The sequence below is a fragment of the Myotis myotis genome, unplaced genomic scaffold (genome assembly GCF_014108235.1).
Source record: "Myotis myotis isolate mMyoMyo1 unplaced genomic scaffold, mMyoMyo1.p scaffold_m19_p_18, whole genome shotgun sequence".
Taxonomy (NCBI): domain Eukaryota; kingdom Metazoa; phylum Chordata; class Mammalia; order Chiroptera; family Vespertilionidae; genus Myotis; species Myotis myotis.
In genome coordinates, this window is record NW_023416322.1 from 21109281 (window position 1) to 21124585 (window position 15305).

General features: G+C 46.2%; 1 protein-coding gene and 1 pseudogene across 2 annotated transcripts in view; one reads left to right on the plus strand and one right to left on the minus strand.

Annotated features, from left to right (window-relative positions):
* AXDND1 (axonemal dynein light chain domain containing 1) overlaps positions 1-15305 on the minus strand; it is a 58884-nt gene that overhangs the window by 1283 nt on the left and 42296 nt on the right. For both annotated transcript variants that reach the window (XM_036344535.1, XM_036344534.1), the window contains 4 exons: positions 12486-12593; positions 10512-10616; positions 4993-5075; positions 3285-3505 (listed from right to left, as the gene is read on the minus strand). In XM_036344535.1, coding sequence (XP_036200428.1) covers positions 3285-3505; positions 4993-5075; positions 10512-10616; positions 12486-12593 — 517 coding nt within the window. The remainder of the gene's footprint in view (positions 1-3284; positions 3506-4992; positions 5076-10511; positions 10617-12485; positions 12594-15305) is intronic.
* Positions 13050-14451, plus strand: LOC118673179 (annotated as a pseudogene).

Below are 15305 nucleotides of genomic sequence, written 5' to 3' on the forward strand. Positions count from 1 at the left end.
TATTTCTTGTGTTTGATATGTTAACACAAGAATTTGTCATGTCTTATAAACTTGTAAGCATCATTTTACTGTATTCAGGTATATTAATGCAGCATAACTTATTTAATTTTTCTTCCATAATTGGAGAGATTATTTCTATTTTTTTCCTAATATATATAATGATGCACTGAACATCTTTATGCATTAAGTTTTTTTCTGTATTTACGATGATTTCCTTAGATTCTCAAGTGAAATTATTAGGTCAAAGTATATGTTGCTTTTAAAGGCCTATCCACGTGTACTCTCAAGTTATTTTTGTCTGTCGACCGACAAGTTTTCTGTAAAACTAACTACTTTGCCCCTCTGACCAGCATTGTATTCTTTCGTTTTAAACAATCTTTGCCAGTTTTGTAAGTCAAAACTGTATCTCAAGTTAGTTTACTAGTCTACAATTGTTAGTCATTTCGTTTTCCTTTTTGTGCTTTCTGAATAAGAGAAGTTATGTAATTAAATGTATATGCAATCCTATGAGAAGTAGAAGATCAACACTAAATTTATTGATATTCTTCTAAAATATCTATGACCTTTGCCCTGGCCAGTGCTGCTCAATGGTTTGAGTGTTGGCTCACACACCAAGGGTCTCAGGTTGGATTCCCAGTTAAGGGCACATACCTGGGTGTTTTTTTTAATGAAGGGATACTGTTGGATTTGGTTTGTTGGATCACATCAATGAGGAGAAGCCAAAATTAACTTCTGAAAGGGGGTTCCTTGGGTATTGATGGAGACTTCCAAATACCCAAAATCAGATTTCATTAAGAAATGATAAGTGATTCAGGAGAACCAAGATGGCGGCATAGGTTAATGCCGGAGTTTGCTGCTTTGAACAACTACTTCAAAAGTGAAACCAAAAAACGGAAGGGACATCACCCAGAACCACAGGAACGCTGGCTGAGTGGAAGTCCTACAACTAGGAGGAAAGAGAAACGCATACGGACACTCAGAGGAGGCGCAGTGCTGAAGTCAAATTCTGAGGTGCGGAGTGCGCGGAGCGGGCTGGCGGCGGAGGGCGAGGTTGGCGTTTTCAATCGGGAGGGAGTCGCAGACTCTGAGCTCCAGATCCGGGCGAGTCTTTAGGGACCCAGACTCAAACGGGAGAAGCGGGACTGTCTGGCTTCGGTCAGAGCGAGTGCAGCTTTCTCTCTGAGCTTTGCAGCGGGTGCTGGGACTCAGAGAGGCAGAGCCCCTGGGGACAGGACTGAGAGCCGCCATAACTGCTCTCTCCGGCCCACCCTGTTGATCCTGTTCTACCCGCCCCGCCCAAGCCCTGCACACAGGCATTTGCCGGACAGCCTCAGGCAAAGGCTAGATTAGCACCTCCCTAGAGGACAGAAGTTCTCTCACTACTGACACAGCTGATTCTCATAGCCACTTGGCCTAGAGGTCAAACCCTCCCTGGAATTAGCTACAACAATCAAGATTTAACTATAAGACTGCAAACAAAGACCACTAGGAGGTGCACCAAGGAAGCATAACAAAATGCGGAGACAAAGAAACAGGACAAAATTGTCAATGGAAGATATAGAGTTCAGAACCACACTTTTAAGGTCTCTTAAGAACTGTCTAGAAGCCGCCGATAAATGTAGTGAGATCCTCAAGAAATCTAATGAGACCCTCGATCTTATATTGGGGAACCAACTAGAAATTAAGCATACACGGACTGAAATAACGAATATTATACAGACTCCCGACAGCAGACCAGAGGAGCGCAAGAATCAAGTCAATGATTTGAAATGCGAGGAAGCAAAAAACACCCAACCGGAAAAGCAAAATGAAAAAAGAATCCAAAAATGCGAGGATAGTGTAAGGAGCCTCTGGGACAGCTTCAAGCGTACCAACATCAGAATTATAGGGGTCCCAGAAGATGAGAGAGACCAAGATATTGAAAACCTATTTGAAGAAATAATGACAGAAAACTTCCCCCACCTGGTGAAAGAAATGGACTTACAGGTCCAAGAAGCGCGGAGAACCCCAAACAAAAGGAATCCAAAGAGGACCACACCAAGACACATCATCATTAAAATGCCAAGAGCAAAAGATAAAGAGAGAATCTTAAAAACAGCAAGAGAAAGAAACTCAGTTACCTACAAGGGAATACCCATACGACTGTCAGCTGATTTCTCAACAGAAACTTTGCAGGCCAGAAGGGAGTGGCAAGAAATATTCAAAGTGATGAATACCAAGAACCTACAACCAAGATTACTTTATCCAGCAAAGCTATCATTCAGAATTGAAGGTCAGATAAAGAGCTTCACAGATAAGGAAAAGCTAAAGGAGTTCATCACCACCAAACCAGGATTATATGAAATGCTGAAAGGTATCCTTTAAGAAGAGGAAGAGGAAGAAAAAGGTAAAGATACAAATTATGAACAACAAATATGCGTCTATCAACAAGTGAATCTAAGAATCAAGTGAATAAATAATCTGATGAACAGAATGAACTGTTGATTATAATAGAATCAGGGACATAGAAAGGGAATGGACTGACTATTCCTGGGGGGGAAAGGGGTGTGGGAGATGCGGGAAGAGACTGGACAAAAATCGTGCACCTATGGATGAGGACAGTGGGTGGGGAGTGAGGGCGGAGGGTGGGGCGGGAACTGGGAGGAGGGGAGTTATGGGGGGGAAAAAAGAGGAACAAATGTAATAATCTGAACAATAAAGATTTAATTAAAAAAAAAAAAAAAAAAAAAAGATATTCAACTTATCGCCCTAACCGGTTTGGCTCAGTGGATAGAGCGTTGGCCTGCGGACTGAAGGGTCCCAGGTTCGATTCCGATCAAGGGCATGTACCTTGGTTGCGGGCACATCCCCAGCAGGGGATGTGCAGGAGGCGACTCATTGATGTTTCTCTCTCATCCATGTTTCTGACTCTCTATGCCTCTCCCTTCCTCTCTGTAAAAAATCAATAAAGTATATTAAAAAAAAAAAAAAAAAAAAAAAAAAAGAAATGATAAGTATGTTCTTAAATGACTGCAATTCTGACATTATCATTCCAGGCTGGAATGCACGCAGGAAGCATCCAATTGACGTGTCTCTCTTACATCCATGCTTCTCTCTCTCTCTCTCTCTCATTCTCTCTCTCTCCTCCTCCTTCCCTCCCACTCTTTCTAAAAAAATAAAAAATGAAAAAAATATCGTCAGGTAAGGATTAATGAAGAAATATATAAAATAAAATATCTGGGACCCAATTAAGTTTTCTTTCATAAATACAACCTAAATCAAGCAAATCAGAAAGCAAGCCTCACCTCTCTGTAAAGGTTTTACGGAACTGCCTGCTGAAATGTCCTCTTCTTCTTTTTCTTCTTCTGCTGCTCTTTCGCCTTCATGTTCTTCTTCTCCTTCAAGCTCCTTCTTCCTAGAATTCACTATTTCCTCCAGGTCTTTATTTCTTATGAGGGTAAAATGAAGCTTTTCATTTGTGTCATCAAACTTCTCCTCTGCTTGTCTGGCTCGGTTTTCAAGCTCTCTGATGTGGACAAAGTCCAGAGAAACACAACAAAACGGAAAGGTTCAAAAAAGTATCATTCATATATAAAAACTCATTGCCTAAAAAAGGCAGTAGGATGAGGTAAATGTATTTAATGATGAAGGGTGCAAATAAGGGAAGCAGCTGCATCAATGATTAGCCAAGAATTGGAGGCCTGGAAGCTACTCTGGGTGATGGTGTTAGAATTGCAGTCATTTAAGAACATACTTATCATTTCTTAATGAAATCTGATTTTGGGTATTTGGAAGTCTCCATCAATACCCAAGGAACCCCCTTTCAGAAGTTAATTTTGGCTTCTCCTCATTGATGTGATCCAACAAACCAAACCCAACAGTATCCCTTCGTTAAAAAAAAAAAAAAAAAAAAAAAATTCCTAAGCATAAGTGCCCAGAAACACACAGTCTTTTTTTTTTTCCCCCTTCATTCCTTTCTTTTTCTGCACCTTTAAAACCAGATTGTACAATCAAGAAAATCAGCTTGAGATGTGCTTCTTAATTACTACAGCATATAACTTATATGGCTATGCTTCCATTTTGGCATTCTCAGCCATTTTAACTATATTGTTCCTCCTACTTTTGGGGTTTTGTAAATTTGTTGTTGTTGTTGTTAATCCTCACCTGAGGATATTTTTTCCATTGATTTCTAGAGAGAGTGGAAGAGAGGAAGGGATGAGGAGGGAGGAAGGAAGAGAGGGAGGGAAAGAGTCAGAGAGGGAGGGAGGACGGAGGGAGGAACATCTATGTGAGAGAGACACAACGATTGGTTGCCTCTCACATGTGCCCCAGGGCTAGAGATCAAACCTGCAACCCAGGTACATGCCCTTGACCAGTAATCAAACCCATGACCTTCTGGTGCTCGGGCTAATACTCTAAGCCAGTGATGGCAAACCTTTTGAGCTCGGCGTGTCAGTATTTTGAAAAACCCTAACTTTGGTGCTGTGTCACATATAGAAATTTTTTGATATTTGCAACCATAGTAAAACAAAGACTTATATTTTTGATATTTATTTTATATATTTAAATGCCATGTAACAAAGAAAAATCAACCAAAAAAATGAGTTCGCGTGTCACCTCTGACACGCGTGTCATAGGTTCGCCATCACTGCTCTAAGCACTGAGCAACAGCAGAAAGTGCTACATTCCTTCTTATACACAGTAGTTTCTCCCTGTTACATCTATTTATCTAGTTCATGTATTAAAACATACTGAATTGGATCACTTCTAATTCCCCCTCTCCCTCCCCGCCCCAGCTTTGACATCCTCCATCTCTACTGTGAGTGAGGAGAGCTATTCCTTCTACAGCATGTAGTTCACTGACTCTAGCAGAAGATTCGGAGACACCCTTCCCACTAGTGAAGATGGGAAGAAGCACAGGAGAACCAAAGTCAGCCAAGAAGTGTGGATTTCTCAGCCAAACCTCCTGGCCAGCATCTTCATCTTCTTACCATTGTGGTGCCTCATACTCACATTAACTTGTCCTGCATGTGTTCAATGATAGATATTGCTTCACGATACTTGGAGGCCAATGTACCTTCATTAGCTGCTTCTCTCTGACAAAGAAAATATGTGTGATGAATAAACTGAAAGTCCCAACAGTTGATACTGTATTTCCTCAGGATGTTCTGGGCCAAGCCTTTCCGAATATGTTTTCTACTATCCATATTTACACAGTAGATAATTAAGCCTGCTCTCAATAACAACAAAAATAGGGATTTCCTGTTGCCAAACAGCATCCCAGCTTTCAAATTATTTATGCTGCGTGTGGATATATATTTGATTAGAGTTGTAAAGAAGAAGCAGAGGAAACAATATCAACAGAAACAGGGAAGGAAGAAAAGACTTAAAAATAAATAAAGGGTAGGCAACTAAGATGGCGGCATAGGTAAACACCGGGAATTCGCCGCCTCTCACAACAATTGAAAATTACCGCAAAGGACTGAGCAAACATCACCCAGAACAACAGGAAGGCTGGCTGAGTGTAAATTCCACAACTAGAAGGAAAGAAAAGCACGCTGAGAGCCAGAGGCGCTGCGGAGGTGAAGTGCAGAGGTACGGCGGCTCGCGCGCGCGGAAAGGGGGTGGCGCCTGAGGACGCGGCTGTCTTTTTGAATCACCAACTCCCGACTGCTCTGAACTCCGGTTCCGGGAAGTCTCTGGGGACCCAGGTCTCATACGGGGAGAAGCTGGTCTGTCCGGCAGCGAGCGAACTTGAGGGCGGCTTTCACTCAGAGGTGCTTGCAGCCGTTACCGGAACACTGAGACGCGCGACTCCGGGTGGAGAATCGGCCATGGCTGCTTTCTCCGCCCTCTGACTCCCTGAGACCCCGCCCCACCCAGGCTGCGGCAGAGGCTTTTGCATGTGAATGTACCTAACTGCGGCCGAACCAGGCAGACCCGGAACTTCCAAGAGAAGGCCCAAGGCCCCGCAGCGGCTTGCATTGCTTCACAGCTGAGCCTCTTCGTGGCTCCTGCTGTGTGGCCTCAGGCAGAGGCTGAATTAGCACCTCCTTAGAACCAGGAGCCACTGTACCCAGTGGTCAGAGGGGGTCCATCCAGATTGCAACTCCTCAGATCCATAAGGGACACACTCAGGGAGCAGACTCAGTGAGCACCAAAGCCCCACTGAAGCAAGTCTTGCCCCAGAAGGGTGTCTTCAGCACAGAAGTTCTCCCACTTTAGACACAGCTGATTCTCACAGCCAATTGGCCTGGAGGTCAATTCCTCCCAGTGATTCTACAACAACCAAGGCACCAAGAGTGCACCAAGAGTGTCCACCCCAGGTAACTGGGGAGGCTGAGCTACTGGGCCCTACAGGACACCTGGCGCACAGGGCCACTCTATCAACACAGGGAAGCTGCCAAAATGCGGAGACAAAGAAACAGGTCACAAATGGCAGAAATGGAGGAAAGCAAACGATTGGATATAGAGTTTAAGGCCACGGTTATAAGGTTTTTCAAGAATTTTATGGAAACCGCCGATAAATTTAATGAATCCCTCAATAAGTATAGGGAGACCATGGAGGACATGAAAAAGGACCAACTAGAAATTAAGCATACACTGACTGAAATAAAGAATAATTTACAGAGATCCAGCAGCAGAAAAGAGGATCCCAAGAATCAAGTCAAAGATTTGAAATACAAAGAAACAAAAAATACCCAACCGAAAAAGAAAAAAGAAAAGAGATTCCAAAAATATGAAGATAGTGTAAGGAACCTCTGGGACAACTTCAAGCGTACCAACATCAGAATTATAGGGGTACCAGAAGGAGAGAGAGGGCAAGATATTGAAAACCTTTTTGAAGAAATAATGACAGAAAACTTCCCCCACCTGGTGAAAGAAATGGACGTACAAGTCCAGGAAGCGCAGAGAACCCCAAACAAAAGGAATCCAAGGAGGACCACACCAAGACACATCATAATTAAAATGCCAAGAGCAAAAGATAAAGAGAGAATCTTAAAAGCAGCAAGAGAAAGACAGTCAGTTACCTACAAGGGAGTACCCATACGACTGTCAGCTGATTTCTCAACAGAAACCATGCAGGCCAGAAGAGACTGGCAAGAAATATTCAAAGTGATGAATAGCAAGAACCTGCAACCAAGATTACTTTATCCAGCAAAGCTATCATTCAGAATAGAAGGTCAGATAAAGAGCTTCACGGATAAGAAAAAGCTAAAGGAGTTCATCACCACCAAACCAGCATTATATGAAATGCTGAAAGGTATTCTTTAAGAAGAGGAAGAAGAAAAAGGAACTCTTACCATTTGCCACAGCAGGGATGGAACTTGAGAGCGGATAAATACCACAGGATCTCACTCATTTGTGGAATATAATGAACAACATAAGCTGATGAACAAGGACTGATCCAGAGACGGAGAGGCATTGATTGGACTGTCGGGACTTGGAGGGAAGGTAGGGGAGGGTGGGGGTAAGGGGGAAAGATCAACCAAAGGACTTATATGCAAGCATATAGGCCTAATCAATGGACATGGACAACGGGGGGGTGAGGGCATGAGCGGGGGTGGGGGGGGTGGGGGGTAGAGGGCAACGTGGGGACAAGGACACATATGTAATATCTTAATCAATAAAAAAATATAAAATAAATAAATAAATAAATAAATAAATAAAGGGTAAACATGTTACTCTATCAAATCAAGTTAAATATCAAGGAAATTATCTATATTTATCTTAATAACTTACTTTACACTAAGCACATAACATTGCAAAATCCAATAAGATGTTTTAGTCTGATATGGAACTTCATAAATATCAAGGCAGTAAAAATATGGGGTGGAGGAATACCTTTATTTTTTATTTTTTTAAAAATATATTTTATTGATTTTTTACAGAGAGGAAGGGAGAGGGATAGAGAGTCAGAAACATCGATGAGAGAGAGAAACATCGATCAGCTGCGTTCTGCACACTCCCCACTGGGCATGTGCCGGCAACCAAGGTACATGCCCCTGGACGGAATCGAACCTGGGACCCTTGCATCCGCAGGCCAACGCTCTATCGACTGAGCCAAACCGGTCAGGGCGGAACACCTTTATAATGATCCTAGAACTTTGTGGAGGAATTTTAAATCTGTTTTTCTGCTGAGTTTCTGTAGCCACTGTCTAAAAGTTTCTAGTTTCCCAGTAATTCTTATGGTTGGAGGTATGTGCTTATCATAGGTCTCAACAGAAACTGCTTAGTAGATTTATTTAAAAATTGGTCAAAAATTGACCAATAAATTGTTAAATTAAGGAAAGGATGCTTATTTTAAAATAAGGTTTACACCCAACAGGTATGGCCCAGTGGTTGAGCGATGGACTATGAACCAGAAGGTCACAGTTCAATTCCTGTCAGGGCATGTGCCCAGGTTGTGAGATCAATCCCCAGTGGGGGGTGTGCAGGAGGCAACCAGTCAATGATTCTCTCTCATCATTGATGTTTCCATCTCTCTCTCTCCCTATCCCTTCCTCTCTAAAATCAATAAAAAATCCTATCTAATAAAAGAGAAACATGGTAATTAGCTGTACATCCGCTACCCTTCCCATTGGCTAATCAGCGAGATATGCAAATTAAGTGCCAGCCAAGGTGGTGGCCGGCAGCCAGGCAGCTTGAAGCAAACATGAGGATTGCTTGCTTCAGTGACGGAAGACTCCAACGTTCCCCACCTGCCGCTGCTGGCCTCTGAGCTTGCAGTTTGAAACATTGTTACAAATATAGAAGCTAAACAAAACCCCAGAAACCTGCTTTCAGCCAGCCGGGATCTCAGAGCTGGAGTTGAAACAGTGTTTCGATTATAGAACCCAAACAAACCAGATACCTGCTTTCAGCAGCAGAGGCCTAAGAGCTGGAGCCAAGCCTCAGAGCTAAAGCTGGCCCAGAATAAAAAAGAAAAAAAAAAGAAAAAAAGGAGCGGTTGGGAGCTTCAGTCACCCGCCAGCCTGAAAACAGCCCTCAGCCCCTCACCCAGACTGGCCAGGTACCCCAGTGGGGACCCCCACCCTGAAGGGTGTGTGACCAGCTGCAAACAGTCATCATCCCCTCATCCAGGCTGGCCAGGCACCCCACTGGGGACCCCCACCCTGATCCGGGACATCCTTCAGGGCAAACCAGCCGGCCCCCACCCGTGCACCAGGCCTCTATCCTATATAGTAAAAAAGGTAATATGCTTCCCGGCACCAGGATCAGCAGAGCCGCGAGGCCTCCCGGCACTGGGATCAGCATGACAGGGGGCAGCGCCCAAACCCCCTGATCGCCCTGTGGCTCTATGTGTGACAAGGGGCGGGGCCACAACCTCCCTATCTGCCCTGCTCTGTTTGTGACAGGGGAAGGCGCCCCAACCCCCTGATCAGCCCTGCTCTGTGCCTGATAGGGGGGAGCTCCCCAACCCCTTGATCGCCCTGCGGCTCTGTGTGTGACAGGCTGCGGTGCCCCAACCCCCAGATCGGCCCTGCTCTGTGTGTGACAGGGTGCGGCACCCCAACCCCCTGATCAGCCCTGCTCTGTGTGTGACAGGGTGCGGCACCCCAACCCCCCCCACAGGCCCTGCTCTGTGTGTGACGGGGTAGAGCCATAACCTCCCCATCGGCCCTGCCGAGTGTGACAGGGTGCAGCACCCCAACCCCCTGATCCGCCCTGCTCTGTGTGTGACAGGGGGCAGTGCCCCAACTTCCCTATCGGCCCTATTCTGTGAGTGATGGGGGGAGCTCCCCAACCCCCTGATGGGCCCTGCTCTGTGCGTGACAGGGGGGAGCTCCCCAACCCCCTGATCAACCCTGCTCTGTGCCTGACAGGGTACGGAGCCCCAACCCCCCTGATGGGCCCTGCTCTGTGCGTGACAGGGGGCAGCGCCCCAACCCCCGGATTGGCCCTGCTCTGTGCGTGACAGGGGGTGGTGCCGCAACCTCCCCATCGACCCTGCCTTGAGTGTGACAGGGGGCAGTGCCCCAACCCCCCAATCGGCCCTACCCTGAGCGTGACTGAGGGTGGCATCGCAAACTCCTGATCCGCCCTGCTCTGTGCGTGACAGGGGGCGGTGCCCCAACTCCCCAATCAGCCCTGCTCTGAGCCCGAGGTTCTGTACCTAGGGATTAGGCCTGCCCTCTGCCACCCGGGAGCAGGCCTAAGCCAGCAGGTCGTTATCTCCTGAGGGGTCCCAGACTGCGAGAGGGCACAGGCTGGGCTGAGGGATCCCCTCCTCCCCCCCCCCCGAGTGCACAAATTTTTGTGCACCGGGCCTCTAGTATATATATATAAACTAAAGTAAGGTTTACAGAAGAGAATAAGAAGTGTTTGTTGTTGTGTTGCTTGATTGAGAGTTTTCTAGGGATGATGCGAGGAAGGAATAAAACAGTATCTGGAAAATATATTACTTAGAATCCCTTGGTCCTCTTGGGGAGATAAAAGTTATTTTGGAGCTGTACCATTTTTATATCATGTTAGATTTCCTAGTTTTTCTCTCTAGCTTTGAATTTCCTAGTTGGGTTTCAGATACATACCCAGGAAGATAACCTATTTGCTCCAGATAGAGGTCTGGAATAAACGTTTTCATCTTCTCCAATGAATCGAATGAGTTTTTCATCCTCCGTAGATGTTGAAGGTTCCTAGGGCACAGGAATACCACAGACCTGTCAGTGAGCTCGTGTGTGACCCAGTGACACAGTGGCATGGCAATTGCCTGGCGCCATGTCTAAGCTTTCGTTTTTCCATTTGCTTTAATCATTTAACAAGCATTTTTGGAAGACTTACAGCAAATACCGTGCGATAATTTAGTGTGGATGGGGAAGTACTGTCGGACAAAGGGAGATACTGTGAGAAAAACAAAGCAGATTTCTTCTAGACCTCAGGAACTTATAGCACAGTAGGAGAGATAGACAATAAAATAATTATGGTATAGGTGATTACTACTAGCATAGAGGCATAGTCCAAGAGCTGTGTATACCCAGAAAATGGCCCTCCATTCTGCTGACACACAGAGAAATTTCTACAGAGAAAATGATCTTTGAAGGCTAAATAGGAGTTTGTAAAATAGAGAAAAAAATGGCCTGATGTAAGGCCACAGAAGAAGGAAAGGGAAAAAGGAGGTGATGCTCTATCGCAGTGGGTCTCAACCTTGGCTGCACATTAGAATCACCTGGGAATCTTTTTAAAATCCTGATTTCTGGGCCTCATCCTCTGGAAATTCTGTTTCTTTGTTACTAATGTTGTGGCCCCACCCCATAACAAAGAAACAGAATTTCTGGAGGATGAGGCCCAGAAATCAGGATTTTAAAAAGATTCCCAGGTGAGTCTAATGTGCAGCCAAGGTTGAGAACCACTGTTCTATAGATTTAAAAGGTATGACAGAGTTTAGTGGCCAAATAATAATGTTTTCCATTTATGTTGCACCTTCTATATGCAAGAACTGTATCATAAATAGAACAGAAAATGCTGGTCCAAAGAGGCTTGAGTGTTGTATAATATTTTTGTTCTGTTGTCCTGCATGTACAGCAAGCAAAGGACCTAGGTCATGGGCCTGGGTCATGCCAACATTTAAACTATTTGCAGAGAAGAAACATCAGGGAAGTAAAGTAAGACAGTATAAAGAATGTTAGATAATCATGATGAGTTCTGAAAGCCAAAGAAGGCATTCATTCTAGGAATTAACCAGGACTTATCTGGGTTTGAATGCTGGTTGTGCTACTTAGAGTCATATGATTACTGATTTTTAGTTTTCTTATCTGTAAAATGGGGGTGGTAATATTTACTTTGAAATCATGTTGTGTAGATAAAAGATAACATGTGCAAAGTATGTAGCTCATGCTAGGCATCAGTTATTAGTATCTATCATTATATTTTTGTTATTATTACAAGTGCCCCAGGAAAGGTTATTACTACTAATGCCTCAACAGGGGTGGAGACAGGGTAAGGAAAAGAGAGATGTGGAGATGGGCTTGGGAGGAGAGGGGAAAGGCAGCTCAGCATGGGAGCTGAAGAAGTGGAAATATGAAGTTTACACTTTTTAAAGAATTTGGCGCCTGGTTGGTGCTCAGCGGTTGGGCATCAACACATGAACTAGGAGGGCACAGTTCGATGCTCAGGGTTCAGGCTGGATCCCTAATAGGGGGCGTGCAGGAGGCAGCTGAGTGATGTTGATGTTTCTCTCTCCCTTCCTCTCTGAAATCAATGAAAACATATTTTTTTAAAAAAGAATTTGGCAATGAAAGAATAAAGAAACAGCATCAGGGTGAGAGACTGATTATTCAGTTAGTAGGAATATAGGTGTGAATGAGGCTAATGGAAATGGCTGGATTTGAAATGATAGGAAAAGGGACACTTCTTCAGAAAATGAAGAGATAAGTTGTCTTCAGATATGGCTGCATCTATATGAGGAAAGGCGTTTTGTTGAAGTTGAAGAGTTTACTCCAGATGATGTTTTTATTTTCAACAGTACATATAGAAGTTCTTTAAAAAATGATATCAAATAATCTTACTTCTGCTTTCTCCTTTTCTTTCTTCTCAAATTTATCCTCTGTACCTTCTTCTTTATCCTCTTTAAAAGGTATGTCCATTTTAGCCTGGATTAACTCTTTTATAATGTCCTGTGAGATAAAACAGTAACATAATTACTTAGTATAGCTTAATATATATTTATATCTTAGTGCTATATTAGCAATTATTAATTAAAAAATATTCAAAGGGCACTAATCCTGTGACTGGGCCCTGTGCTAAGGATAAGGATACAAAAGTTAATAAGAATGGTCTCTGCCCTCAAAGTGCTTACAATTTAGTGCATAAGGAAATGCTATGGATTCACATATTATAGTCAAATACTAGATATACCCCATCTTGCTCTGGTAGAGTATAGGGGTCAAAGAAGGGGTTGGTCAGGAAGGCTTCCTGAAGAAGATAATGTCTGAGTTTCGTCCTGAAGGATGAGTAAAAGAAAAACAGATGCACAAGGGAGAGGATACTAATATGCACATAACTGGCTCTGAGAACAGAAGTACTGCAGCTCAACAGGACAGAAACGTAGGAGACAAGGGCACAATCACAGAATGTCACGCAAGAAGAGTGGGCTTTATCAGGAAGGCCATGAGACACAAAAGGGAGAGGACAACGGGCATGGGCTGAAGTGCGCAAAGGAAGAAATGACGTTGATGGGGAGACTAAGATGGCAGGGGAGGAGGGTGCGTGTGCAGAAGCAGTAAGCCTGAGGATTTGCCTCAGGAAGTGGCAGGCTGCTCTCCACGGAAAGCCATCCTTTCCTTTCTGAAGCGGGAGACAACATCCTTCACCAAGAAAGTGGAGAGAGGGCGGCGGCAGCAGTGGGTTCGGTTGCGCGTGGCGCCCGGGGTGGGAGCGGAGCCCAGGCCGGGAACAGGCACAGCCGCCATCGCCCGTGGGGAACGTGCTGGCCGCTAGCTCGCCGCCCACGCCCGCCTTCAAGGGGCAGCCGCCGCCTCCACCCTCTCCTTCGGGGCTGCCTGGGCGCCGGGGCTGGTGCGGGTGGAGGTCCAGAACGGACCCCCACCCCCACACCCCCCTACCCCCACCCCCACCCCCCCTACCCCCACCCCGCAGGCGCCAGCGCTGCAGGGACCGCGGGCGATGGGGCCTGCGGCTGCCTTCCCAAGCCGGGCGCGTTGGGGAGAGACACCAAGTGCAAGGAGCTGTTTCCTATTCAGATGGAAGGTGTCCAGCTCACAGTCAACAGAAGCTTGAGTAACCATTTCCCGGTGAACCACACAGTAGCCCTGGGCACAATCCGGGAGTCCAACTACCATTTCAGGGTCACATATGTGGGGACAGAGCAGCTGAGTCCCACGGAGGCATTCCCCAGGTTGGTGGGTGACATGGACAATAGTGGCAGCCTCAACGCTCAGGTCATTCACCAGCTGGGCCCGGCCTTAGGTCCAAGACGGCCATCCAGACCCAGCAGTCAGTTTGTGAACTGGCAGGTGGACGGGGTGTATGGGGTTCTGACTTCACAGCAGCTGTCACTCTCAGGAACCCAGCCGTCAGGTGGGTCCAGGAATCCTCGCGGCCCACAACCTCCAAAGCATCCGCCGGGTGGAGAGCTGGTCTACCCCCGGCGGCCTGGGGAGGAGGGTACCGTCATGTCTCCAACTGGGAAATACATGTGGAACTGGTTGGCGACAGTAACGTTGGGCCAGGCGGGCATGCACGGGACATACTACCACAAAGCCAGTGGCCAGCTGCACGTAGGCGTGGAGTTTGAGGCCAGTACAAGGATGCAAGACATGAGTGTCTCCTTCGGGTACCAGCTGGACTTGCCCAAGGCCAACCCCTTCTCAAAGGCTCCGTAGACAGCAACTGGATCATGGGTGCCACGCTGGAGAAGAACCTCCTGCCGCTGCCCCTGACGCTGGCCCTCGTGCCTTCCTGAATCACCGAAAGGGCCAGTTCCAGTGTGGCTTTGTCCTCACCTTTGCCTGAGCCCCTCCTGGCTCCTGCCTCCCACTCCCTCCCTCCTTGAGATTCCCCCTGCTCCTCCCCCATAGGGAGGGGAGACCTAAGCACCCTTCTTCTCCCTTCCCTCCCTCCTTGGTGGGGGGGGGGGGCAGCAGAAATAAGGGGACCATCACCCCAGCAGCCAAGTGGGGAATTCTAGAACCATGGGTGCTTCAGGATTCGGAGCACCAGGAGCTGTGTGTCCAGTGGACCTGGGGCCCAGAGGGGTTCTGGAATCGAGGGGCATGTCAGATTCTGAGCACCAGGGACAGAGGCTGCCAGACAACCTCAGGGAGGTGTTGGGGCATCTCTGCTGCCACCCCCTCCAAGAAAGATCTTGGGGCCCCACTCCAAGGGGGCAGCAAGAAGAGGAGCTTCCCCATCCCAGTCTGCCTCCACCCACTTTCCCATCCACTCCTTACTATAAATCATGTTTATAAGTTATGGAAGAACCAGGACATTTTACAGAAAAAAAAAAAAAATCTTACCTAATAATAGTCAAACATGTAAATTAACCATCCCTTGGCTATGCTCACCAGCCAATCAGGAGAGTATGCAAATTAACCCAACAAAGATGGCGGTTAATTTGCATACGTAGGCACGAAGCGGCGGAGCGAAGACTGAAGGCTCTGGCTGGAGCAAAGGCCTGGGTCCCGGGTGCTGGAGGAAAACCAGTGCCGGCAGCCAAGGGAAGGGAAGGCCTATTGCATGAATCTCTTCGTGCAATGGGCCTCTAGTATATATATATAACAACAACAAAGAAGAAAGTGAGGAGAGATGTTTGGGTGGATAACTCTCTCCCTGAGAAGGGAGAAGAGCTGCCAATGCTCTTGGTTGGA